We start from the raw sequence: 27,078 nt of genomic DNA, 5'->3' as shown, positions 1-27,078 counted from the left end.
ACTGGTAACGGCGGGGCAGAGGAGAAGAGAGCAAAAGAGAGAGAGCACACAACTCCTAGCCTGGCCCCATGGGCTCCTTGTGAGTAGACCAAGTTGGAGGAAGGCTCTGTACTTTCTACAGCATTCCCCCTGCTGGGATATCCCCCTTACCTTGGCAGCCAAGCTGAGAAAGGGCTCCAGGGTCTCTTCGGAATGACAACTCTTGTTCCTGCAACCCTCTCCTTCCTTCTCCTCTGGACCCTGCCGGGGCAAGTCCTCCTCAGGTGAGCTGAGTCGGGGTGAGAAGGAGGTGCATGCAAACACAGGCTGGTGGCAGCAGGGGCTTCTGGCAGTTTCTTTGAAGTTTACAAAAAAGCCTACAGTCAGGAGGGTTCCAGGGAAGGACACACTCTCCCCAAACCAGGACCTGGTAGCCTTTTATGAGGAATCTCAAGGCCTTCAGAGTTGGTGGGGAGGCTTCTGCATGGGTGAGATCTTCCTGAGCCTGGGTAGGGGCTAGGTAGTTGAGCCCTGGAACAGAGGTCATCTGTTGTGCCATCCTTTCTTGTCTTCCTACCAGTATGGCCACACACTGCTCAGATTCCTAAAAATGACACCAACATCTGCCAGCTGTCCACCAAAGAGGCTTCAAAGTAGCAGGGGTTTGCTCTAAACCATATCAGAATGAAACTGGGCTGAGCAAATCTTGTCCTTCTGCAGTAACCCTGCCTGTGCATATGTGGCTGCTTGCTGTCCCTGAAGGGGCACTAAGTGGAAATAATTTTCTGGGCTTGAGGGCAAGACATGCTTTAAGCTCCCTGTAAATGTACCCCTACCCATTCCCACTTTCTCATGAGACCAGGAGCCACTCTAGGTGGACAGAGTGAGTTGAAGAGGAAAGATGGCTGTGGCTTGGGCTGAACTGGTCATAAGAACAGTGCCTCCCAAGGTGGAGGGGGCTGGGTTCCAGGGTAATATCCTCCTCCTCCTCTTAATTCAAGTAGTACACTAGGGACTTCTTGTCTCTGAGGAAGGAGCCTCCTGCTTCATTGCTTACAGACACATTGGCTGGCAGGCATACAGGGATGTGATATGTGTGAGGCGGCAAACTTCTTAAGGGTTAAAAGTAGCCCAGAGTACAATGGCAGCTCAGCTGCAGTTGGTAGGAGAATGCAGGAAGAAGGGGGCACACAGCGGAGCTCATTGGCCCTCCTGGAGGGGAGGCTTCCTCAAGACCCAAGCTTTAGTGGCAGCATTCCCACTTGGGCAATTAGAGTGAGGCAAAACCTTAGGAAGTCTTGAATCTAAGCCCTTCATTGTACATATGGAAACTGAGTCCTAGAGAGGGGAGTGACCTGTCCAAGGTCACTCAGGCACCCAGTAGCAGAATCAGAGTTCTTCTCCTACCCCACCCCAGAGCCTTGCATGAGAAAAATTTTCAGCTCTGGAACCTCCCAGGTCCTGTCTGTATTTGGGACTTTCCAGGAATGAAAGAGAGGAAAAAGTGGCTGCACATAGTGATTCTACTCTCAGGTCCACAGACAAGGCAGCCCCAGAAAACAGGGTCTGTGATAGGAGTTGGGGCCCAAGACAGCTAAGCCCATAGCCTGTCACAGGGCCTTGGGACTGGGCCATTGGGAGAGGTGACCTGAGAGTGGGGCCACAGATGGTGGCAAGCATCTGGCTACTCCATGTACAGGATTATGTGGCCTCCCAGCAGGCAGGTGGCAGGCAGCCAGCAGCGGCAACTAGCCAGCACGGACATCCTGTAGTGAAGCCACAGACTTCTGCTTGCTCCAACACCTCTGCGAGCCTCCGTGGATTTTCAGAGCCTGCTTAAGCCACCTGCTCTGGCAGCCCCTGCTTGGGGCCACAGTGGTCTCTGTTCCCAGGGTAAGGGCTTCATCTGCTCAGGGGATTTAAAGAGACAGGACTCTAGGATATCAGGGTGTGGCTTTCACTCACCTTCCCCCACTCTGGTTCCTTGGCAGCCCACCCTGGGCTGCTTACATCACAGTGCTGTGGTAGATGGACTTAGTTTTGAAGTCAATAGCTCTGGGTTAGAATCTTGGCTTTACCATTTACCAGCTATATGATCATGAATAAATCACTTTATCTTGCTGACCCTCAGTCTCCTCATCTATACAAGGGGGATAATAATAACAATTATCTGAGAGCACTGATGTGAGAACTAAACTAGATAAGGTGAGTAAAATATGTAGCATGGTGTCTTAGCTATTTTTATTATTTTACTGATCACCATGCATATGATCTATATGGCCTATCATGGTGCACAGATGTAGTGGGGTCTCTTGGCTCAAAGAGAGTCAGATCCAGAAGGTCAGTAGTCACCTTGCCTCCCAGCCCCAGAGTGGCAACAATAGTGGCTGTGAGAGAGCTAGCACAATGATGATGGGAGGAGTCCAACCTGAGCTTGGCCCTGAGCCCTACCTGGGCCCTCAAGGCTGAGGGCCTGGTCCCTAGTCTAGCTGTTGGCTGGTAAACAGACAAGCAGGCATGTGGAAGGGGCTTCCCTGCTCTTAGAAAGAAACTTGTCAAGGTAGAAGGGGCCCAGCCAAAGCACACTGGCCCCTTCCTCAAAATCAAGTTGTTAGGGGGAAAAGATGGAAATTGACCTTCTCAACATAGCCATCTTTCTGGGAGTCCTTGTGCTCCTAGAGCCCTGCTTCCTCACCTATTTTGTTACCAAAGCAAGTTTATATGCCTGAAGCTGCCCCAACCATGAACTGAAATCTAGCTTAAAACAGTTTCCTGCTGAAGCAAACACCAGAAGCCAGGCCTCCCTCTCTAGAAGCTAGTCCCTAGATCCTGAGTGGTTCAGCATGAAGGCCAAACAACGAAAACTGTCAGAGATGCAAATTGTCCCGGAGTCCTTCCCATCCTTGGTTAAGCAAAAACATTGCAGCAGCCACGTTATTTCCAGTGAGCTGGTGCTCTTCAAAGCACCTTCAGAAAGACAACTGGATGAGATCTCAGCTCCTTGGGTTTGAGCCCTGATCCTGTTACTCACCAGCTTTGAGACTTTAGGTAGATCTCATCTTCTGGTTTGTTTGTGTTTATTAGATTCTACATATAAATGAAATCACACAGTATTTGTCATTGTCTGACTTATTTCACTTAGTATAATGCCCTCAATATCCATGTTGTTGCAAATAGCAAAATTTCCTTCTTTTTACAGCTGAATAGTATTCCACTGTGTGTGTGTGTGTGTGTGTGTGTGTACACACTTATCCATTTATTGTTGATGGTCACTTAGATTGTTTCCATATCTTGGCTATTATAAATAATGCTACAATAAACATGAGGGTGCATATATCTTTTTGAATTATTGTTTTAATTTTCTTTGGATATATTCTCAGGAGTGGAATTACTGAATTATATGGTAGTTCTAGTTTTACTTTTCTGAGGAATCTCCATAATGTTTTCCATAGTGGCTGTTCCAATTTATAATCCCACATGTCACTTTTCTCATCTGTCTTTACCCCCATTATACTGAGAATTGTGAGGGTAAAAAGATATTATATATGTGAAAGCACTTTTTTAGGACTAACTGTTGAGATGCAGTGTTGGCTTATGGCTGTTTCTGTTCTCATTTTGCAATGTGTACCCAGAGACCCATCTTCTTCTATCCTCTTGCCTGATGGAGAGACCAGCCAAAGGTGTGTGGGGACAGGAAAGTAGAGGGTCTGTGATAAGTGTACACTACAACTGGCCTTAGACTTCTTTATCTCTCCTGTCCAGAGTGGCCTTGGCAAAAGAGGAAGTCAAATCTGGGACCAAAGGGCCCCAGCCCATGTCCCCCTCTGATTTCCTGGACAAGCTTATGGGGCGAACATCAGGATATGATGCCAGGATTCGACCCAATTTTAAAGGTAAGAAGCATTCATCCTACAAAAAACCTTTCTTCCCCACTCCTTTTAGGAACACACTGCCATGCTATCCCCTGATGTCTGCCCCAAGGAGAGGACGCTGGAGGTACAAGGGGTTAGTTTTTACAGTTCAGAAAGAGCTCCCCCTCCTTATTGCTTATGGGTCTGTGTAGCTGGCACTGCCTTCTCCCAGAAGTGCCTTGGCCTTAAGCTCAGAGAGGGAGTCCTAGAACGTTCTTCCAGACTCCTGGAATGTCCTGCCAATATGGCTGTGTTTTGCCACCTTTAGGCCCACCTGTGAACGTGACTTGCAACATCTTCATCAACAGTTTTGGCTCTGTCACTGAGACTACTATGGTAAGGAGTCTTCCTGTTCCCTGCTTCCATTCTAGTGTTAATGGGAAGCCCACCAGATATTGAATCTTTCCTCCTTCTGTCATTCTTTCCCTGTTTTGTGGTCATGGCTAAAGCCATGGGATGTCTAAAGTTGGTCATTGGGAGATATCTTTCTCCAGCCTAGGGTTTCAGTAGCTAAAGGCAGACTAGCCTAAGAAGCAGATGGCCATGATCATGGGAGGTAGCTTGGTACAGAACACACGCTTTGGAATCAGACAAACCTGTGTTCAAATCCTGACTCTATCATCCTGTGTGATACGTTTCTTAAATCTCTCATTTCAGTTTCCTCATCTGTAAAATGGGGATCATAACAGTACCCTCATCACAGTGTTGGTGTAAGATTTAAATGAGATGATGCATATAAAGAAAGCAATTAGCAGAGAGCCTGGCACATAGTAAGTGCTTAATAAAGATCTTTTCCCTTCCCATCTTTGTCATATCAGCTCAAAGCAGGATGCTTATCCAGTGGAAAATGTCCACTGCCCCTGAGATGTGCTCCCAGCATTTCCTCCTCATGGTCTTCTAAGCCCATGCAGGCTTGCTGGGTCCCTGGAATAGCACTGCCTCTGATAGGCCCATTTGTGCACCCTCCCAGGACTACCGGGTAAATGTCTTCTTGCGGCAACAGTGGAATGACCCACGCCTAGCATACCGAGAATATCCTGATGACTCTTTGGACCTTGATCCTTCCATGCTGGACTCTATCTGGAAGCCGGACCTGTTCTTTGCCAATGAGAAAGGGGCCAACTTCCATGAGGTGACCACAGACAACAAGTTACTGCGCATCTTCAAGAATGGGAATGTGCTCTACAGCATCAGGTGCACCTGGAGGATGGTCAAGAGAGTTTGGGTCAAGGGGAAGAAACCAGATGGAGGGTGAGGGGTGGGAAGAGGGTCCCCTGTGCTGTACTGGGCCCCAGTTAGCTGATGTCACTTCTTTTTTACTGTACCTGCCAGGCTGACCCTCATTTTGTCCTGCCCAATGGACCTCAAGAACTTCCCCATGGACATCCAGACCTGCACAATGCAGCTGGAGAGCTGTAAGTGTCTCTAGAGTCACAGAGCAAGGCCTGGAATATCAGGTAGTTAACCCCATCTCATGATATTCTAAATGAGAAAAGGGCAACTCAGAGTGGGTACTTACTCTTCCACACAGTCAGTTGTTAGCACAGATGAGAATAGGAGCCAGGACCCACTAACACCCAACCCAATGTGTTTTTCCATCCTCACACTGTTTACTGGGTTAGCTATTCCACAGGGCTGGGGAATGGGAAGGCACCAGCTTTACAAACATGCTTGTGTTGGTTGTGGGGGGTCATTTGAAAGATACCTTTTCTGCCAAATGACATTCCCTCTCACAGTGCCTGGAGTTATTCCACCTTTATTCTCCCTGAATTAAGACATTCAAGATGCCTATAAAAATGCCAGAGTCAGTAGAGAGGGTACTAAACCCTGATTGCTCATAAACAAAGATAACTTATAGAGAAGTGGGAGGGGACAATTCTAGGCATAAGACAGTGCCCAGGCTGTTAAGGTCAGCCAAAGGCTAGTCTGTGGCAGGGGTGCCAGCTTCTAGGGGCTGCCCTGATTTCAGAGAAGTTAAAGGATGACAAGGCTATGCCATCATCTATATGCAGTCCTTTGCCATCTCTTGTGAGATCAATACATATCCACTCAATTTTCAGAGTAGGCTGGTCAGGCTGTTTCCAGCATATAATAACAGTGATGGATAGAATGTGGTCAGCTCTTTAGAGTTCATAAACCACTTTCACATCCTGTTCTTACTACCCACTCACAACAATTCTGAAAAGTAGGTGGAACATTTTACCCAAGGGGAAATGACTTGCCCAAAATCACACAGCTGCTCTGAGTCAAGGGCCTACATTGGAAATCTGTGTGTCTCAGTGTTTCTTCTCCCATTTCTACCTGACATATGTGAATACAGTAATATATATGACAGGAGCCTCTACAAACTGCTAGCTATCTGTGAGCAACTTGGCATGTTCAGATGTTAACTCTCAATATCTGCCCCAATTCAATGCCCTGACTAGGAGTCTGTGGTATGCACATTGTTCCATGCATGATGTGCAGGGTATAAATAGCTCTTTCCTCCCTGGGGGGAAGTGGCAAAAGCCCTAGGTCTGAGGCAGGCTCAGCTGAGGACATGTGGTCAGTGCACATGCTTACTCCCCTGGGTTTGAGACATGGCAAGAGGTTTCTAGCTGGGTTCCTTGACATCTTTCCAACTCTTTTGACCTGCTTTCTAGGTCTCCCAGAATAATTTCTCTCTGGGCCTTCCTAAAGCTTGAGAACTAGATAGAAGAGGACTCTGGAATCTTTTTGATTTACCTGCTTAGGTTAGGCCCATTAGACAATTCATCAAGTACCCTCTTCAGAAAGGCTTCCCTTTCCAAGACAAGCATGAAGCTCTTAAAACCCAGGCCTTAGCTCCACATCTGTTCTTTCCTGCTGGTTCTAACCCTCTCCCTACTCCCACCCAGCACCATACTCTGCAGCCGTCTGCCATCTCTGTCACTTTTAGTTGGCTACACCATGAATGACCTCGTGTTTGAGTGGCTGGAAGATGCTCCTGCTGTCCAAGTGGCTGAGGGGTTGACTCTGCCCCAGTTTATCTTGCGGAATGAGAAGGATCTAGGCTACTGTACCAAGCACTACAACACAGGTAAAAACCAGGATCTTTACTGGTTGTGAGCCACAGAAGGGCTTCCAGATGGGAGGGAAGGGGGTAAGGAAGCCAGCTTTTGTTGAAAGTCCACTTTGTGCCAGATGTGCTAAGTGCTTCATATGCCTTATCTCATTATGGTAGGAATTATCAGCTACATTTTTCAGAAAAGGAAGACTAAGATTTTAAGAAGTTATATTAACTTTCCAAGTCATATACCTAGAAAATGTCTGATTTAGAGTTCAAATCCAGATCTAGCTCCAAAGCCCATCTTTTTGTCCCTATCACATTCTGCAGAGCAGATGGGCCTGTGTCAGTGAGTGACAGGATTGTCCCACCTGTCCTGGGGCCAACATTGTGTGGAAAGTGGGGAATCTACATCTGGGAGTAGCCAATGGCTCTGCAGAACCAAGAAACAATAGGCTTCACGGCACTGTCAGGCTTACTATCCACACCTCATACCACAGCCACAATCACCCAACTCTTGAACTGGCTTGTTTTCCCAGGTGTGAAATGTGGGCCAGGAAGTGGAGAAAGGTTGTTTTTTCAGCTTGAGAATCTGCTCCCTGCAGCTTCCCTAAGAGCTACTTGCTCCTCAGGTGCCCTGGAAATTTGGCTACAAAGTGCATGACTATGAGATAGAGGCCAGAAGCTAAATAAAGGAAATCCTTGGGGCACCTGGGTGGCTCAGTCACTTGAGTATCAAGTTCTTGATTTCAGCTCAGGTCATGATCTCACAGTTTCGTGAGTTTGATCCCCACATCAGGCTCTGTGATGATAGTTAGGAGCCTGCTTAGGATTCTCCCTCTCTCTCTGCCCTTCCCCTGTTCACTCTTTGCCTCTCTCAAAATAAATAAATAAAATTTATCTTTTAAAAAAGAGGGAGATTGGGGCACCTGGGTGGTTCAGTCGGTTAAGCGTCAGACTTCAGCTTAAGTCGTGATCTCACAGTTCATGGGTTCAAGCCCAGCGTCGGACTCTTTACTGACAGCTCAGAGCCTGGAGCCTGCTTCAGGTTCTGTCTCCCTCTCTCTCTGACCCTCCCCTGCTCACTCTCTGTCTCTCTCTGTCTCAAAAATAAACATTAAAAATAATAATGAAATAAAATAAAAAGAAGGGAGATCCTCATGTGGTGTGCTGACACACTTTGGGTGCCACCCTATGAATACGTGTGTTTGTGTGTGTAGGGGTGTGGGAAGTGGAGAGAGAAACAGACCACTGAATTTAGGAAATGCTCGTGGGAGTGGAAATCAGTAAAACTTTTACTGGGGAGAAAACTGGCAATTTGTATATAGATGAGTGTTTTTCAAACTTCAGTGTGCATTATATTTCCCTAGGGAGTCTGTTAAAATGTTGATTCCTGGGTTCTGCCTCTCAGAGATTCTGGTTATATGCACTTGGAGTAATGCCCAGAAATCTGCATTTGAACAAGCATCCTGAGGCTTCTGATACAGATGGGTCGAGGGGGCATACTTTGAGAAACTTTAAAAGTTAATTTTTTTTTCCCTATGTGTTGATCCAGGAATCTCCCTCCTTGGAATTTATTATAAGGAAATATTGCAAAATATCACATTGACTTTAAACCCCAAGAGTGTTACTGGGTCAGTGCTTATACTAGCAAAAAATTGGAACTGTTCTATATATCCACCAACATGACAGAACTTAAGTAAATTACACACTGCATCTGCTTGGTGGAATATTATCCAGATGTTTAAAAGGATGCTTGCAAGATTCTTATATCAACATGGAAAGTACAAGTGGAAAAAGCTAAGATTCAAAGTTGTATAACACAGAATCATTATATTGTGGTAAAAGAAACAAGCCAAAAGCATGTGTTTAAAAATCCTGGAAGGAAATATCACTAAATATTTCTAAAGTAGTATGATACAGTAGATAAAAGCAACAACTTTGGAGTCAGATAGAGCTGAGTTTGAATTCTTATACTACCACTTACTATTGGGTGCCCTTGAGAAAACATAACTTAATCTCTTTGAGTCTCAGTATTCCTATATGTAAAATGGGAAATAATAATTTTATCTGCCCCAAAGAGTTGCTATGAAACTTTAATGAGATAAACTATATAAAGTCAGGGTACTGAGTAGGGACTTCATAAATGTGAGCTTATAACTATTATTATTTTTCTCTACTTCTCACTTCTTTCCTATACTAAACAAGTGTTAATTTTTTTAATTAAAAATAAAACTGCCATTACAAAAAGTAGAAAATGGATACATAGATTAAAAAGGAAGGAAGAAATGAAGGGAGGGAGGGAGGAAGGAAGGAAGGAAAGAAAGAAAGAAAATATGGATACCTAGCAAAGACATGTCATAGCAAAAAGCCTGGGGTGGGGTGGACTCAGGGAAAAATAGGAGGTCACAGCATCACATAGTATATCAAAGCCATAATCAGTCATTGACGAAATTACTGGCCTTGAGGAATCAGGCCTGATAAGAGCAAACTTAGTAGAGAATAAAATAGCAATATATGCATCCCCTGCTTTTTCTTTAGTTATCCTAAACCTTTGCTGTTGCGACAAGCTCCGAGCTAGTGTTTTCTTAGCCTCAGGGCATGGGAAGCAGCATAAAGTGAAGATGTCTGGCAGAGGAGGTAGAGCATTAATTAGTACATGTGCTTTGGGCCAATGAACTATTTGTTGGTGGGATAGAATGCTGCTGCCTGATGCTCTCTGGGCACACACTGCTTACTGTCCAGAGCTGGTCTCTGTTGGACACTGTTTCCAGATGTTTTCTATCCATCTCTTCACACTTTTTTTTTTTTTAAACTTTTTTTATGTTTTATTTATTTCTAGTAGAGAGAGAGAGAGAGACAGCGTGAGCAGGGGAGGGTCAGAGAGAGAGGGAGTCACAGACTGAAACAGGCTCCAGGCTCTGAGCTGGCAGTCAGCACAGAGCCCGACGCGGGGCTCGAACCCACGAACCGCGAGATCATGACCTAAGCGAAAGTCGGACGCTTAACCGACTAAGCCACCCAGGCGCCCCCCATCTCTTCACACTTGCTTGAGATACAGTCAGTGTTTATTTCAGTGAATTGTTGCTCGAGAGATTCTGGGGTACCAGCAAGCTCAAGCAAGGCTACTGAGATTTGGGCAGAGTCTAAGCTCATTGCTTTGTTAATAATGATGATAGTACCAACTATCTATGTGCTCAACACATAAATTATCTAATTTAATCCCTACAATGATGGAGTTGATGTTGTTACTCTGTTTTATAGGTGAGGAAACTGAAGTTCAAATAGCTTGGATGTAGGGATACAGGAGTGCTGATGCATAGGAGCACATGTACCCCAATGTTCATAGCAGCACTCTCCACAATAGCCAAAACTTGGAAACAGCCTAAGTGTCCATCAACAGACGAATGGATCAAGAAGATGTGGTTTATCTATACAATGGAATACTACATGGCAATGAGAAAGAATGAAGTCTGGCCATGTGTAGCAACATGGATGGAATTTGAGGGTGTTATCCTGAGAGAAATAAGTCAGGCAGAGAAGGACAGATACCATATGTTTGCATGTATAGGAGGGTTAGGAGGAACTTAACAGAGGCCTATGGGGGAGAAGAAGGAGAAAAATAGTGGGGGAGAGGGAGGGAGGCAAACCATGAGAGACTCTTGAATGCTGAGAACAAACTGAGGGCTGATGGGGGTGGGGGAGAGGGGAAAGGGGGTGATGGGCATGGAGGAAGGCAGTTGTGGGGATAAGCACTGGGTTTTATATGGAAACCAACTTGACGATAAACTATTAAAAACAAACAAACAAACAAACAAATAGCTCGGGTGTTTTGCCTGAGGTCACACAGCTAGTACATGGAAGGTTCAAGATTCAAACCCAGGCAGTCTAGCTCTGGATCCCTTCTGTTCTTAATCCTCTTGCTGTGTGGTCACATGGAAGGCCCTCTGTTGGAAAATAGTTCTTGGACCAAGAGGTCAAGTCTTTGATGGGTGCTCTGACAGCTTCCTTAGAAGAAACTTCTGGTGCTCCCTGGGACTATTTTGAAAGGCTCATTTATTTGCCCAGCTGAGGTGCCCAGAGACTGACATATAGAGATAGGGATACTCCAGACCTGCCTCTCAGGCTCAGCTCCAGGCTGGGGACCTGAGGCCTGATACCTCACTTTTTTTTTTTTTCTTTACAGGGAAATTCACCTGCATCGAGGTAAAGTTTCACCTGGAACGGCAGATGGGCTACTATCTGATTCAAATGTACATCCCCAGCCTACTGATAGTTATCCTGTCCTGGGTCTCCTTCTGGATCAACATGGATGCTGCCCCTGCTCGTGTGGGCCTTGGCATCACCACTGTGCTCACCATGACAACTCAGAGTTCTGGCTCCCGGGCATCTTTGCCTAAGGTGAAGAAACATGCAAGGGAACTTGCTTGCTGTAGAGCTCCCCATTTCCCATTCATCCTCTGTTCCCTTCTGATCACTATTTGCCTTGGATTTAAGGTAGAGGAGAGGCATTGAGTAAGAGTAGGTGACAATAGTTTTCTCTTCCCCTACAACATACTGCTAATGATATTGCTAAAGATGTGGAAGCTGAGGTTGTGGGTGTTGTCTGGGTAGGGAATGAGCAGAGACAGTGCCTGACTTACTCTGACTTTTATCAGGAAATACTAGCATTTCCAAAATCAAAAGACCTTTAGCAAGTAGAAAGTCCCACTCTCTCATGGTACAGATGAGACGAATATAGCCCAGGGAGATAAAATAAACCTTCTCAAGGTCATCTTCCATAAGAAACAAAAAAATATATATATAAGGATTTTAAACCAACATCTGTCTCTTACTGTGTCAGAAGTTGGACACTATTACAAAGAGCTCTAGAGACAATGTCCATTCTCTTGGGGTGAAAAAATTTTGAAGTAGCAAATGGCAGTTAACCTCAGTGGACTCTGAGCATCTGTGACCTGGTGATGCTTTGATTATGCAAAGAGATTTGTGCTCATGAGACTGGGCCCAGGTTCTCCCTGCCTTGTGTCTTCATGTGGGGAATTAAGAAGTTACCTCAATGTCCTTACAGTCAGCAAGACTCTGAGAAATCAGGGAGCAAACTGATTCATTCATTCAGTAAATATTTATTGAGCATGTACTATATAGCAGACATTATTCTAGGCCATGAAGAAATGTGGGAAGCAAAAGCAAAACAGTTCCTTGTGGAACTTACTGTGAACATAGTCCCTCTCATTTTTGATTTGATGGGAACCAGGCCCTGTGACCTCCCATTTCACAGTGTTTATTCCTAAGAGAACACTTACAGGGAACTTAAACAGGGTGTAACCTCCGCATCCATAGTAAATGTACAAATTTGCCATGGGGGTGATGTAGTGGTTGAAAGTAGGAGATTGGAAGCAGGCAGATTTGGGTTTAAGTTCCACCCTCATCATTTACCAACGGCATTCTTAGGTAAATTCCTTAACCTCTCAGTCTCTACCTGGGACACAGGAATAAATATATTACCTCTTCCATAAGGTTATTGCAAGAAATAAATAATATAATGATTTAACACAGACAACAGCATTTGGCACCTAATAACCACCCAATAAATGTTTGTTATTGTTAGGTGTCTGAGTGGAAAGAATGGAGTGGTGGACCTGGGGCTAAAGCAGCTGGTGATGTTCCCAAGTATCTTTGATTTGCTGGAAAATGTTTGAGGTAATCCAAAGGTCTCTAGTGATAAACGACAACAAAGCTCAGATTAGGATCAAGTTTCCCAGGGGAAGTTGTCAGAAAGTATTTCCTGTAAACGTGTTTCCTAAATGGACAGGGATATTGAAAAGGCTCTGAGAGACAGACAGCGTATAGGCAAGGACGAAAGGCCAGGTGGGGCTGTGATGGCCATGTTGTGGTAGTAGACTTGTAGGAAAACCAGAGGCAGAAAAGTAGTTCAAACCTTAGAAACCTGCCCTAGTTTATTGCTGCTGCCATGTAAGGAGATTCTTCTCTGATCCAGGGAGTTTGCAGTTAGCACCTTATTCTTGCCAAGGGAACTTCCTTTTCTAGTCCCCTCCTGTCAACAAGCACTGTCTGTCTGCTCCTAGGAATCACTTAGTTTCCTCATTTGGAAAAAATGGACTTTGTTGGAGGGCTGTTTGTCTGCAGTATTTGGTGCCTTCTCATTATATTTTGATGACCTTTCTGTAGCTTCATTGGGCAGTAAAGAAAATATGTAGACGTTCACTACCAAACTAAATAGACTCATTGGCCAGCCCACAAAGCTAGGAATTAAGTTAAGGGAGTTTCTGTTCACTCTTGAGTTCATGCAACATTAGATATGGTGGGAACCCTAAGGAAATAGGTGGGATAAAGTCAGAGGCTTCTTAAAAAGCACAGCATTTTCACTCCCAATACAACTCTAGTGTCCAGAATGAGAGAAGCAGAAGCTCACTTGTAATGGAATTCAACTGGGATGGCCATTACTCATACTCCCAGGAAACCACACTTTCTTTGCCTTTATGGGGGCTCCCAAAGCACTGATCACAGTCTCTTTGACAGCTTTCAGTCTATACAACTCTGGGTGGCTCAGACAATGATGGAAGGGCTAAATGGAAGTTTCTTCCAGAGACTGGCAGAATTGACCTAACGTTGCAGCAAAGAGGAGGGACCCAATTTTCTTGAGAACCTGTAATCTAAATGGCCCACTACTTCTGGGGCAGGTTTTAGTGAGGAGAGCCAAGAAAGCAAACAGAAGCCAACAGAGACAAATACACTGCTATACAATCAACCCATCCATCCGTTCATTTAAAAAATAATTGCTACATGCCAGGCACTCAGCTAAGCTCTGGAGATAGAATAGTGAACATAGTAGAAATAGCCTCTGCCATCAAAGAGCTCACAATCTATTAAATAAAATGGCCAGGTGTATTTGACGGATGCTAGGAAGGTGTAGGTAACCTGGGCACATATAGCTCAATGTCACTCATCATCAGGGAAATACAAATCAAAGCCACACTGAGATACCACCTCACACTGGTCAGAGTGGCTAAAATGAACAAATCAGGAGACTATCGATGCTGGCAACGATGTGGAGAAATGGGAACCCTCTTGCACTGTTGGTGGAATGCAAACTGGTGCAACCACTCTGGAAAACAGTGTGGAGGTTCCTCAAAAAATTAACAATAGAACTCCCCTATGACCCAGCAATAGCACTGCTAGGAATTTACCCAAGGGATACAGTAGTGCTGATGCATAGGTGCACATGTACCCCAATGTTCATAGCAGCACTTTCAACAATAGCCAAAACATGGAAAGCGTCTAAATGTCCATCAACTGACAAATGGATAAAGAAGATGTGGTTTATATATATAATTGAATACTACTTAGCAATGAGAAATAATGAAATCTGGCCATTTGCAGCAATGTGGATGGAACTGGAAGGTATTATGCTAAGTGAAATAAGTCAGTCAGAGAAAGACAGATACCATATGTTTTCACTCGTGTGGATCTTGAGAAACTTAACAGAAAACCATGGGGGAGGGGAAGGAGAAAAAAAAAGTTACAGAGAGGGAGGGAGGCAAACCATAAGAGATTCTTAAATACAGAGAACAAAGAGGGTTGATGGGGAGCGGAGGAGAAGGGAAAGTGGGTGATGGGCATTAAGGAGGGCATTTGTTGGGATGAGCACTGGGTGTTGTACAGAAACCAATTTGACAATAAATTATATTTTGAAAAAGTTATCAAGGTTGGGGTACCTGGTTGGCTCAGGTGGTGGAGCATGTGACTCTTGATCTCAGGGTTATGAGTTCAAATCCATGTTGGGTATACAGATTACTTAAAAAATAAAGTGTTGTTTTTTTTTTTTTTTAAAGCAATAGGTAGGGGCGCTTGGGTGGCTTAGTTGGTTAAGCATCTGACTTTCGCTTAGGTCATGATCTCGCGGTTCGTGGGTTCGAGCACCGCGTCGGGCTCTGTGCTGACTGCCAGCTCAGAGCCTGGAGCCTATTTCGGAGTCTGTGTCTCCCTCTCTCTCTGACCCTCCCCTGCTCACGCTGTCTCTCTCTCTCTCTCTCTATCTCTCTCTCTCTCTCCTAGAAAAAAAAAGCAATAGGTAAATGAGAGACACAGAGAGATTGTCTCCTTGGGAAACCACTGAAATAATTTATCATGGGAGAGTCACAGATTGCAAGAGGCAAGACGGGGCTGAAGAAGTAAGCAAGAGGCTAAATGTCATGCTAAGGAAAGCATAGACTATATCTTAAAAATAATGGAGAGCCATGAAGGATTGTAAGCAGAGGAATGATATAATCAGGTTTACATTTTGAAAACAAAACTCTGGCTGCTATCTGGAAAACAGATTGGAGGTGGCAAGCATAGATACAGAGAGATCATTTAGGAAAGTGTGGGGTCATTCAGATTAGCTAGGATAGTGAGTGGATGGATTCCACAGATATTTAAGGTGTATTATTGACACACTAATCATTAATAAGACTTTATTCCTGTGGCTTGAGGTGTCCTTTTCTTTGATCATCCAAAGCCCTTCATGGGCTTCCCTTGTCATTACCTCACTATGGATTTTCATAGCACTTACTTGACATCCCTGGGGACACAGTGGGACTGGGAGATGGTGAATGAAATAGGATTCCCTCTTAATAAAAGGCAAAGTGAAAACATTAAAGGATGCTTAATCCCTTAGTGGATTTGCTTTAAAAGAGAGCAAGTTTTCTCAACCTTAGCACTATTGACCTTATAAATTGTTTTGTGTATGTATGTCTATGTGTGTGGGGCAGGGGAAGAGTCCTGTGCATTGTAGGATGTTTAGCAGCATCCCTGGCCTCTACCCACTAGATGCCAGTAGCAACCCTTCCCAAAATTGTGCAACCAAAAATGTCTCTAAACATTGCCAAATGCCACTCAGGTGAGGAGGCAGGGGTGGGGGTGGGCATCACAAGTTAAGAACCACTAAGGTGGAAGGTTTATCCAGTGAGACTTGCTCCTTACCTGGAGCCTGTAGCACCCTCGCTGCCCAGCATAGCAAGTGAAAGAGGTTGTCTGGCATGAATCTTACTCCTACTGGGGAGTCCCATGAGGTGGGCTAAGCAGCTCAAAACTATGTAGGGAGTCCATTTGGTTGAGGAGGTTAAAGGACTTCATAAACCTAAGTTCTGTACCTCTCCCGGCCCCACCCAGCCAAAACTCCATTCCAGAAGAGGTAAGTGTTCAGTCTTCACAAAAGAAATGGGAGAGAAAAGTACTTAAAGGTTTCCAAGGCAGGTAGTGAGAGGATGGCACTAAGAACCAGATAGGTAAATACCATTAGTGCCTAGGGGCGCCTGGGTGACTCAGTCGGTTAAGTGTCTGACTTCGGCTCAGGTCATGATCTCACAGTTCGTGGGTTCGAGCCCCGAATCGGGCTCTGTGCTGACAGCTAGCTCAGAGCCTGGAGCCTATCTTTGGATTCTGTATCTCTGTATCTCTCTCTCTCTGACCCTCCCCTGCTTGCGCTGTCTCTCTCTGACTCTCAAAAATAAATAAAAAACATTAAAAAATACCAATAGTGCCTTGAAATTAGAGAAGTGTCCATAGTTGGGGGTTGAGTGACATTCCCTTGGGCCACTGAGCTTAAGTCTTTAGAGGGCCTTTCATAAAGTGCAGCAGAAAAAACACAAGATTAAGAGAATAATGGGAGTGGAGGAGGGAAAGGAAGGAATTCCTAGTCTGATATTATGACTGAAGCCTCAGTGAATAGCAGTGATGCTGAATTGAAAGCTCAAAACCCCCGAATCCTAGTGCCAACTTCTCACTGGATAATCTTGGCAAGGACTTTTCCTCTTTAGGACTCAAGCGTTCTCACATGTCTCACATGGGAATAACAAATCCTGCCCAATTTCCATCAGAGCTGTGAGGACCCTAGGAGATAACAGAGGGCAAACAAATGCAGCATTCATGTTCATTGCTGTTTATTGAAAGAAGAGAATCAGAAGAAGATAAGAATTAAAAGAATAATAAGCAGGAACAGAGACAGAAGTGAGAAAGGAATAAAAGAAAGGAAAAGAAGTGTAAGGAGGAAAGGGATATGAAAGTGGAGGGTGGAGAGTGCAGAGCAATGAATGATGATGGGTAGCCTGATCTCTTTGACAAAGGCCTTCAGGCAGTGGGATATATTGTGGAAAGCTTCTTTAAAAACCAGGAGAGGGGCGCCTGGGTGGCTCAGTCGGCTGAGTATCCAACTTCAGCTCAGGTCATGATCTCACGGTTTGTGGGTTCAAGCCCCGCGTCAGGCTCTATGCTGACAACTAGCTCAGAGCTTGGAGCCTGTTTCAAATTCTGTGTCTTCCTCTCTCTCTGACCCTCCCCTGCTCATGTTGTCTCTCTCTCTCTCTCTCTCTCAGAAATAAATAAAACATTTAAAAAAATTTTAAAAAACAGGAGAAATTCAGGATAAAACTGAAGAATACCAGGCAGCTGATATGGGCTGGCAAACCACCGGATAGGCCATGGAAGGGCTCCAAAAAGGTTTGACTCTTCTGTTGGTGGATGTTGCAGGTGTCTTATGTGAAGGCAATAGACATCTGGATGGCTGTGTGCCTGCTCTTCGTGTTCGCTGCCCTGCTGGAGTATGCTGCTGTCAATTTTGTCTCCCGTCAGCATAAGGAATTCAGGCGACTTCGAAGAAGGCAGAGGCGCCAACGCATGGTAAATATAATTAGGGAGGGGCTCATTTCCTTTCTCCTTTGAACTCCTTCCTCCCTACTACTCCTTCCACAAACCAAGACTCAACATAGGGCTATAAGGTCTAGACAGGGAGTCAGGAACCCTAGATTCTAGTCTTAGGCTGGTCACAGATAACCTAAGTACTTTAACGTCTTTGATTCCATTTCTTTATCTGTCCTATGAGACATTAATCCCTGTAGAGCAGTCTAGTAGAGTGATTAAGAGCATGAACATAACAGGGGTGCCTGGCTGGCTCAGTCAGAAGAGCATGATACTTTGAGGGTGCCTGGGTAGCTCAATGTGCTAAGCGTCTGACTCTTGGTTTTGGCTCAGGTCATGACCTCACAGTTCATGGGTTCAAGCCCCAAATCGGGCTCTGTGCTGACAGTGCAGAGCCTGATTGGGATTCTCTCCCCCTCTCTCTACCCCTCTGCTGCTCACACTGTCTCTGTCTCTCTCAAAATAAATAAACTTTTTAAAAAGAGAGCATGTGACTCTTGATCTCAGGATCATGAGTTTGAGCTTCACAATGGGTTATAGAGATTAGTTAAAAATAAAATGTTTTTTTTTTTAAATGCTATCGAGGTAAATGAGAGACACAGAGATATTGTCTACTTGGGAAACTACTGAAATAATTTATCATGGTATAAATAAATTTTAAAAAAAGAGCATAGACACAGTGCCTGGCACATAGTAAACACTGAAAAAAAATGTTAGCTAGTATTAGAACCTTATCGAGTTAGTCAATATGAGATTACTTTGAGAATTACTAATGGTTTCCCCTGGCTCTCCCCTCAACCAGGAGGAGGGTACCCCAGGTTGCCATACGCTGATTGGGGGTTAAGAATTCGAGTCAGGAATTGGTGCCTTTCTAGGGGAGCATTATAAGAGAGTCCCCAGAGGGGCGCCTGGGTGGCTCAGTCGGTTAAGTGTCCGACTTCAGCTCAGGTCATGCTCAGGTCATGATCTCACGGTTCGTGGGTTCGAGCCCCGCGTCGGGCTCTGTGCTGACAGCTCAGAGCCTGGAGCCTGTTTCAGATTCTATGTCTCCCTCTCTCTCTGCCCCTCCCCTGCTCACGCTGTCTTTCTCTCTCTCTCAGAAATAAATAAAAAACATTTTAAAAAAATAAGAGGGTCCCCATAGCTAAGCTGGAATTGAAATACCACTACTTGCTTCTTCTGGCTGTTAGATTTCTTCACCTTGATCTTCACTAGGCACATCAGAGTTGTGGGGTATGAGGTGTTGTTCTCCCTCACTCTTGTTTGTTAACCCCATTTCTTCTACAGCAGAATGATCAAACAGGGGAAATAGAGATCTTGTCACCCTGACAACAGAGGCAGTTTGCCCCTCCCCTTTGCCCAGACAATGGGTACTAGGTATGTTGCCATGATAACAGAGGTTCCTGGGCCGCTCTCACAGAACCAAGTGCCCAATTATGAGCAAAGCCAAAAGCCTTTGCTGTGCTACATACTGGCAGCCTAATCATCAGAGTTCTGGTCTATCTTGAGCTCTGACTTCATGTTTTCTGTCCAGTTTGGAGGCTTTAAAGCCAGAGGAGATGCACATATGACTTCTGGGGGCAGAGAAAATGATGATCTGATCCCACTGGCTCTAGCCTGTTGGGGCCACTCCAGCACTAAGACTTCTCTCTCTTCCTAATACCCTACCTCCCACCTCAGCTGCTTCTGGGGTGCCCCGACCATATGTCCACACTAAAAATATCTTTAAAACTACCTCGGGGACCTCATGTCCCTGGCTAAGATCCCTTTCTGCTGAAAGCAGGGCTCCTATTTCATCTATTGGTTTGTCGGAATTCATCAGTTCTTGCCTGGACTTTAGTCAGGCACTGAGAAATATGCCCTCTAGTGGATTGATTCACAACTGCATCTCCTTGAGTAGGACTCCTTCAGTAGGCTTAAAGACTTTCCTATCCCATGCTGAGGGTTAGAAAAAATAATATATAGACTTGACAGAAGGGAAAGAAAAGAGAATACTCCCTTTTCTAAGGTAACTGTCACTACCTCCTCTTTAGTGTGTCAAACCTGCCTACAGGTACCAAAATCTTATCTTTATAGGGGTTTTAATCTTTATGCTTTCTCAATGCCTACTTTGAAAAAGAAGAGCAGGCTACTAACCAGCCCAGTGTCCTTTTGCCAGCTAAATTGTCTGTGTGGGTGTCCTAGCAACAGAGGACTGCTGCGATTACTGTAGAGCTACTCCAGGTTGACACTAGTTCCACCTCCTTCCCTGCACCACTCCAGCCCCCAACTGCCCACAGCCTATCCCCTCCTGGTCATATATTGGTTGATCCTGACATCATAATGGAGTCTGTCATAACCAGTGCTCAATTATTACAAAGTTATGACTATGGCCTGGGTCCTGCTTAGGCTCCTGAATGCTGCCAAAAAATGGGCTGGGCTTATTATTAATGTAAATAAACCCTGAAAAGCAAAACCTGTGCCATTAGCCCATATCCCTTTCCATGTTTCCTAAAGCCATTATCATACCAGAGGAATTGTAGCAGGAATTCTGGAGGCCACTGAGCTGGCTGGAAAAGCTGATGCAGAGTTCATCTATTTCTAGAACCTCTCTCTGAGCCATGCTGTTCTAGCTAGAAAAGCAGCAGTCTTTGGTCTGAGAGGAGCCCTCTTATGGGAGGGGAGAGCAACCATATGATTTTCAGGGAGCCCTTAGTAAAGAGCAGGTTGGGAGTATTTGGGGGTGGCTGTGTGGCTCAGTCGGTTGAGCATCCGACTTCGGCTCAGGTCATTATCCCACGGCTTGTGAGTTCAAGCCCCGCATTGGGCTCTGTGCTGACAGCTCAGAGCCTGGAACCTACTTCAGAGTCTCTCTCTCTCTAACCCTCCCCCATTTATGCTCTGTCTCTCTCAAAAATAAAAATAACCATTAAATTTTTTTAAAGGGGAGTATTTTAAGAGCCATCCAGCTGTTCATCCAGCTCCAGGCTTAATCATGTTCTTCTCTAATCTCTCCTCAACCACTCGTCTCCACTGCATGGTAGTCTCTTTCCATGTCACTGTCTTAACTGACTGAGCCACCCAGGCACCCCCCTTCCATGTCACTGTCTAAAGTAGTTTAATTAATTGTCCATACATTTCTGCTTTGTCTTCCCAGCTAGGCTATGAACTTCACAGGGAAGGGTCTGTGTCTCTTCTTTTTATAACCTCAGCAGGCCTTAGCACTTGACTCTGGACACAGAAAACTATGTTATCCATTCTACCAACCTTTGCAGGCCTATTGGAGAGGGCAATATTTCAAGCTGGACAGAGACGAAGCCTTGCAATTGTCAGTAGAATAAATTGGAAAATGGAAGAAATTTCAAAATTCTGCCAAGTCCTCTCAGGGACTTGGTCCCAGAACCCTGCTTGCCTCTCTCCATCCCCCAGCACTTCCCCCCCCTCTCCAATCTCTTCTTTTTTCTTTTTTTTTTTAATGTTTTATTTCTAGGAGAGAGAGAGAGAGACAGCATGAGCAGGGGAGGGTCAGAGAGAGAGGGAGTCACAGACTGAAACAGGCTCCAGGCTCTGAGTCAGCACAGAGCCGGACGCGCCCGGGGCCCGAACCCACGAACCGCGAGATCATGACCTAAGCGAAAGTCGGACGCTTAACCGACTAAGCCACCCAGGCGCCCCCAATCTCTTCTTTTCAATTACTTCAATACATATCACCGAATATCTATCACTCTTTCCCATATCCACACCTTACTTACCTCCCACACTATTCATTTCTTCCCCAACCTGGTTATGGAATCTTTACTCTCTGGGGCCCCAGCCATCCTCTCCTATAGATAGCTGCAACAAAAATATTCTATTTCAATAGCCATGGAAGCCACAAAGTGGTGTTTAAGTCTTCATTTTCATTGTCACTCACACACTCACACACACACACACACACACACACACACACACACACACACCTGGTAATTTGGCTTAAATACATACTACTCATACCCAAGACCCCAACCCCTGGATTTCAGGCCACTTTTGCTTGCCAACTGCAAGTGGTACAATATGTTAAAATCAAAAAGAGCCAAGGGCAGCTTACTCTAGAGGTAATTTTTTCCCTCCCATGTGGGATAGCTTTTTTTCAGCCTGGGAAATTCTTCCAAATAATTCCCTTTAGATTTACTATGATTGGAGAAAAGAAATAAATAAATCTATAAGAACAGAAAACAGCAGTTGGTTTCAACTTTCTCTTCCAGAGACTTTTGCAAACAAATATATTCCATACTTTTATCCTCTAGCTGAGAAGCTGAGAAGCTGAGGAGATCCCTAGGGGTGTGAGGGACCCTGAAATGGAAGGCAAAAGAGGAAATAATTTGTTTTTACTCCCTCATGTTTCAATTACTTGAAAGATATTTTGTTTACCTCTAGTTCTTCATTTCTAAAATGGGTCCAGCAAAAATTCCATGTAGGAAAAGTGTAAAAATGACCTAGAAAATACAGGTGAAGTGAGCCAAGGCCTTTGGTGACATGTTATGGAAGTAATTTTGAGCAGACAGCTAAGGCTGCCCCACTGCAACTCAGGGTCAAAGGACAGCCACAGTGGTGAATTGCCTCTGGCCTACACACATACAACTCTCTCCAGAGACTGGCAAAATCAAAGATTGGGTAGCAAAGCTCTCTGATTGGCAGACTTAGATTCTTCCCTATGCCAAAAGTGCCACTTTTTCTAGAGGCTGAAGGACATCAGGCCACTGTGCATGGGTGGAGCAAGGAATAATCATTTTTCCTGCCAAGCTCTTTGTAACTGAGTAAGACTCTATTCTGAGTAAACTTTTGAGTTTGAGACCCTGAGAGGATGCTAGCTTCATGGGAACAAAGCCATTCCCTGTCCTATATTATGAAGACTGTGGCTCATCAGTCCATTCATTCATTCAGCTGATATCTACTGGGTGATTACTGGATACCAGGCACCATGCTGGGGACACAGCAGTGGACAAGACCAATGCCCATTCCCAGTTTGTCCTATGAGTCCACAGGAAGCAGAAAAAGAGATGGGATCTGTTGGTAAATTCTGGCCTGAGCTTGCCTGTCCCTGATGCCCAGTAACAGGTTCAGCTGTCACAGAATTATTACATTCTAGTGATGTAATAATCAAGGGCTACTGGGACGCACCACGCCAATCAATATCTCACCTATGAAGCCACTTTTCAGTGTGTTACCATAGATGCAGAGGTCCCATTATAAAGACCCTATGATGTCCTTCTAACTATACAACGTTTGTGAAATCTATTTATCCACATTTTATGTATGTATGTATGTATGTATACATACACACACACATATGGCATATCAATTCAGTATATGTGTACACTATTCTGTGTTAGCACTGAATGTCCTGAGTCTCAGGAAGCCCCCAGCTGTGGGCAACACCAAGAAGGTAGTTGGTATCATCCCACAAGGGGGCATTTCACTTTAGGTGGTTTCTTAGATAGCTGAAGCTTTTACTCCTGTAAACACCAACACTACCAAAAATTGTAACCATCTTTGAATGAAGTATTTTTAGGTTCTAGTATATACTTACCTGTCCTCTCTCTATTTTCCACTCTGTGAACCATCACTTCTGATGCCATTATGTGCTTTAGAAGTAGACAAAATTAGGCATGTCTGGGTTGTATATAAAGTAAGAGTAGATAGGGTCTGAGTAAGGACCTGAGGGCTCTCATATAGTAAAGCTCTCTCTATTGATCACTCAGGGGCTTTGGTCTTTTCTCTCTCTCTTTATTTCTCTCTATATCTCCTTTTTCTCTCTCCCTCTTCTTCTATCTCTATATTTCCCTCTATCTTTCTTTCTGTCCTTACTTACCTAGTGCTCCAGCTATTATAGCTACTTAAGGTTATCCACTGACTATTGGATAAATGAACTTTGTGTAGCTGCTACATTACTTAGTGCTGATATAAAATTTACTTCCCCAGTGCTAATGTGTTCATCATAATGCATATATTGTACATAAATGGAATATGTACTGGGTAATAAATGTTACCCTAGATGTACTGACTCCTTTGTCAAAATCTGCTGAGTTGCAGAGAAGCACATGTATCTGCAATAGAGTAATCAGCTTTACTCTAATTTGGATGACCAACTACGTTATTTAAAAGTTTTGGAATTCTCAGCTTTAAATGGAAATAAACAATTTTTAAAGTATTTTTTAACGTTTATTTACTTTTGAGACAGAGAAACACAGAGCACGAGCTGGCGAGGGGCAGAGAGAGAGGGAGACATAGAATCTGAAACAGGCTCCAGGCTCTGAGCTGTCAGCACAGAGCCCGATGCAGGGCTCCAACCCATGGACTGCGAGGTCATGACCTGAGCCGAAGTTGGACACTTAACCGACTGAGCCACTCAGGCACCCCAACAATTTTTTTAAAGATACTGCATACAAGGAGAATTAATTTTGAAGCTTTTGAAAATCATTAAAGTCAAGTTCACCAAGTCTAAATATCTGAACTGTTCTGTTTTATTGTTCTGTTTATTCTGTTGATCACCAGTCAGAAATAATGTGGCATTGATATCCTTCCCACAGTGGGTTGGCACTTTGCTGGGTTTTAGATGGCTCTAAACGGTGTTGTGCATTTTAAAAAGGCATATGGGGGTTTATCTGCAAACAGAATCATAAAATATACCATATGTACCATGAATGAGCTGAGCATACATCTCTCTCATGAGTAGTTTTGTGGCCATAAAAAAAGCATGTAATGGTCCTGTGTATCCAGTCACCTGTCTGCATAGCATCACCTATGAGATATTTGTGTCTGACCTGGTCTCTATCCCTCTGCCTTAGAGTTGTAACCTCAAATGCTGTATTTTCTGCCATGTAATTTTAGGAGGAAGATATCATCCAAGAAAGTCGCTTCTATTTCCATGGTTATGGCCTAGGCCACTGCTTGCAGGCAAGGGATGGAGGTCCAATGGAAGGTTCTGGCATTTATACCCCCCAGCCTCCAGCCCCTCTTCTAAGGGAGAGAGAAACCATGCGGAAACTTTACGTGGACCAAGCCAAGAGGATTGACACCATCTCCCGGGCTGTCTTCCCTTTCACTTTCCTCATCTTCAACATCTTCTACTGGGTTGTCTATAAAGTGCTACGGTCAGAAGATATCCACCAGGCACTGTGAATAGGGTGAGGGCTAAGGGCTAGAAAGTCAGGCTGTTGGCTTCCTTCTTCCTCCTCCATGGACTTCCCCCTTTATTAGAATACATCAGGGGCCTGGACAGTTCATTTCTGATCTCCCACTCAGAACCTCAACAGTCAATCCCGAAGCTACGCAGGTCTACACTGCATGGTGCCAATAGTGGCTGTACTTAGAAAGATGGCTTATCTACTCTAATCCAGTTATTGCCCATGCTATCCCATTTCTCATGAGAGGAAGGTTTGGCTGTGTTCCTGGGTCCAGGATGACCTTCTTCCCTTGCTGGAGCCTCTCTGTTTTCCAATTCTCCAATAGAGAATTTTCAGATCATTCCTACTATATTCTGGCCTTTGTTATCTTAACCTGCACCACTCTTCATGCTGCTACCCACCACCCAGAGCCTGTCCTCTGTCCCTCCTACCACAGGCTCAAATAGGGAATCTTTCCCATCCACAATTGCTGCCATTTGTGACCCAGTCAGTTTTCCTTGACTGTGGGAGGAAGGCAGGGTGACAGGTTAACTACCTCTCAGCAAGGTGGGAACAGTCATGGGCTGCACTGAGGTAGGGCATTGTTATATGACTCAACAGAGAGGTCTTCAGATCTCCTAGGATGTTCAACACTGTCAGAAATGTGGTCAGGAATCTTGGACTCTCAGAAAAGCCACCCTTCCAGATTCATGTGAATTTCCATGTCTCAGAAATATTTGTTTTATTCCCTAAATAGTATGGTTGCAGGGTGTGTTTGGCTGCTGGGGAGTGTAAAAAGAGAAAAATGCTTATTCTTTAAGAAACTTACTCAATAATGCTAGACAACTTAAAAAAAAGTGAAACCCAAGGTAGTAGGACATGGAAGGAGTAAAATATAGAAACTATCCTAAGAGAGTCTTTTGTTGGCTGGGCTTTCATTTGTTTCTTCTTTTTCTCCAAAGTCTCTTTATTTCCCAGGACCTTAATTTTCAACTTGCTCCTTAACCTTCTTTTAGTGAGTAAATAAAAGTGCCATTCAACCTTGTCCAGGATAAAGTGGACTTTAAGCTTCCTGGAAAGGAACTAGGCATATAGAGGACCCCAATCCTGGAAAACATTGACTTGACCAACCTCAGGGTAGTAGTTGTAGAAGTTAAAGACCCATGAGTTGAAGTTATTTCTCAACCTTTCTCGTTTCTCTTCTTCCACAGTGAGAAAGGGTGACCCTCAATTGAAGCCACTAGAAATGTCAGAATAGAGAGGTTGTGGAAGAGCCTATTTCAGGCCTAAAATACCAATGGGACATGGGGATCATGGATCTGGTACTCTGAATCCTTTGGAATGACTCAACAATGAAGAACTGAAAAAGGGAAGATGAAAGTACAGGGCTAACAGCTAGGAGATGGGTGATCTAATGATATCTTAAATATCTTGTCCTTTGGACCTAGAATAAATTAACTATGTGAGTCTAATCTCTCTCTCTCTCTCTCTCTCTCTTTCTGTTTCATTCCTCCCACCCCTCCCTCCCTCTTTTCCTCAAAATGGGGTTCCAAATTGAAAGTCAATAAAAACAATGACCAAAGCAAATTCTGTAGTCAAAGCAGGAGCTCACCTCTTTCCCCCTTTTTCCTATTGAGCTTGTCTACTTTTTTCTGTTCACTGAGATACTCCTCTTGTCTGTCTCTTGGCTTTGAGGAGAGAATTTGGGCTGACCAGGGTAGCTGGACCAGAAATTAATCTTACTGATATTAATTACAACTCCGGTGCCGACAGGATTCAAAACTAAAGGACTGGCTTAAGGGAGGAGATTAAATTAAGAGGGCAGAGGGTCCCTATTTTCCCATTTCCTCCCAGGTAGTGCCAATCAATGAGAGGCCACAAGCAATACGCCTTTGAAAGGAGCAGAGTATCTCTTTGATACTCTCCATGGCAGGGCTGGAGTGTCAGGCTGCTGCAGCCCGAAGGCGGGGGTAGTGGGGGGGTGGACTATGGAGATGAGCCTACTGCACAGAGCTCTACTTGTTATAGATCTTGTCCAGATGGGCCAACTGCACAAATCTGCCCTGTTGGAAGTCTCAAGAACAATGCCCTGGAGACAGCTACAGCACTGAGCAATAGAGCCTGCCTAACTGAGACTCAGCTCAGTGCATCAGCTGGTGCTGGGAGCCAAAGAAGCCAAAGTACCAACCAACATAATAGCCCAAAGGAGTTCACAAAGCTACTCAGAGGCAGTGCCAGGTGGAAGGTACTGTCCCTCCCTATCAGAGCCCCCAGGTGGAGAAGGGAGACACATGGTGTCAAAATCAGGTGGAAACGGCTTTCATTTTCTTCATCCTTACCACAC

At 44.6% G+C, this 27,078-nt stretch overlaps 1 protein-coding gene across 1 annotated transcript; it reads left to right on the top strand.

Annotated features, from left to right (window-relative positions):
- Nucleotides 1-192: 192 nt before the first annotated feature.
- LOC120225551 (glycine receptor subunit alpha-4) lies at nucleotides 193-24,750 on the top strand. The gene is made up of 9 exons (XM_039223741.1): nucleotides 193-263; nucleotides 3,742-3,872; nucleotides 4,159-4,226; nucleotides 4,861-5,084; nucleotides 5,223-5,305; nucleotides 6,808-6,948; nucleotides 11,102-11,316; nucleotides 17,443-17,592; nucleotides 24,460-24,750. The coding sequence occupies exons 1-9, from the start codon at nucleotides 193-195 to the stop codon at nucleotides 24,748-24,750; spliced, it is 1,374 nt and encodes a 457-aa protein (XP_039079672.1).
- Nucleotides 24,751-27,078: the final 2,328 nt, after the last annotated feature.

Source organism: Hyaena hyaena, unplaced genomic scaffold (assembly GCF_003009895.1).
Source record: "Hyaena hyaena isolate Hyena2069 unplaced genomic scaffold, ASM300989v1 scaffold_1450, whole genome shotgun sequence".
Lineage (NCBI taxonomy): Eukaryota > Metazoa > Chordata > Mammalia > Carnivora > Hyaenidae > Hyaena > Hyaena hyaena.
The sequence above is the reverse complement of the archived record's forward strand: the minus strand, read 5'-3'. Positions and strand labels throughout refer to the sequence as shown.

What these genes read in the sequence shown, in the direction of transcription:
- LOC120225551 (XM_039223741.1), top strand. Translation starts at nt 193, where the DNA reads ATGACAACTCTTGTTCCTGCAACCCTCTCCTTCCTTCTCCTCTGGACC. An exon ending in CTGTCACTGAGACTACTATG is followed by an intron (nt 4,227 to 4,860) that starts GTAAGGAGTCTT and finishes GCACCCTCCCAG; the next exon opens with GACTACCGGGTAAATGTCTT. An exon ending in TACCAAGCACTACAACACAG is followed by an intron (nt 6,949 to 11,101) that starts GTAAAAACCAGG and finishes TTTTCTTTACAG; the next exon opens with GGAAATTCACCTGCATCGAG.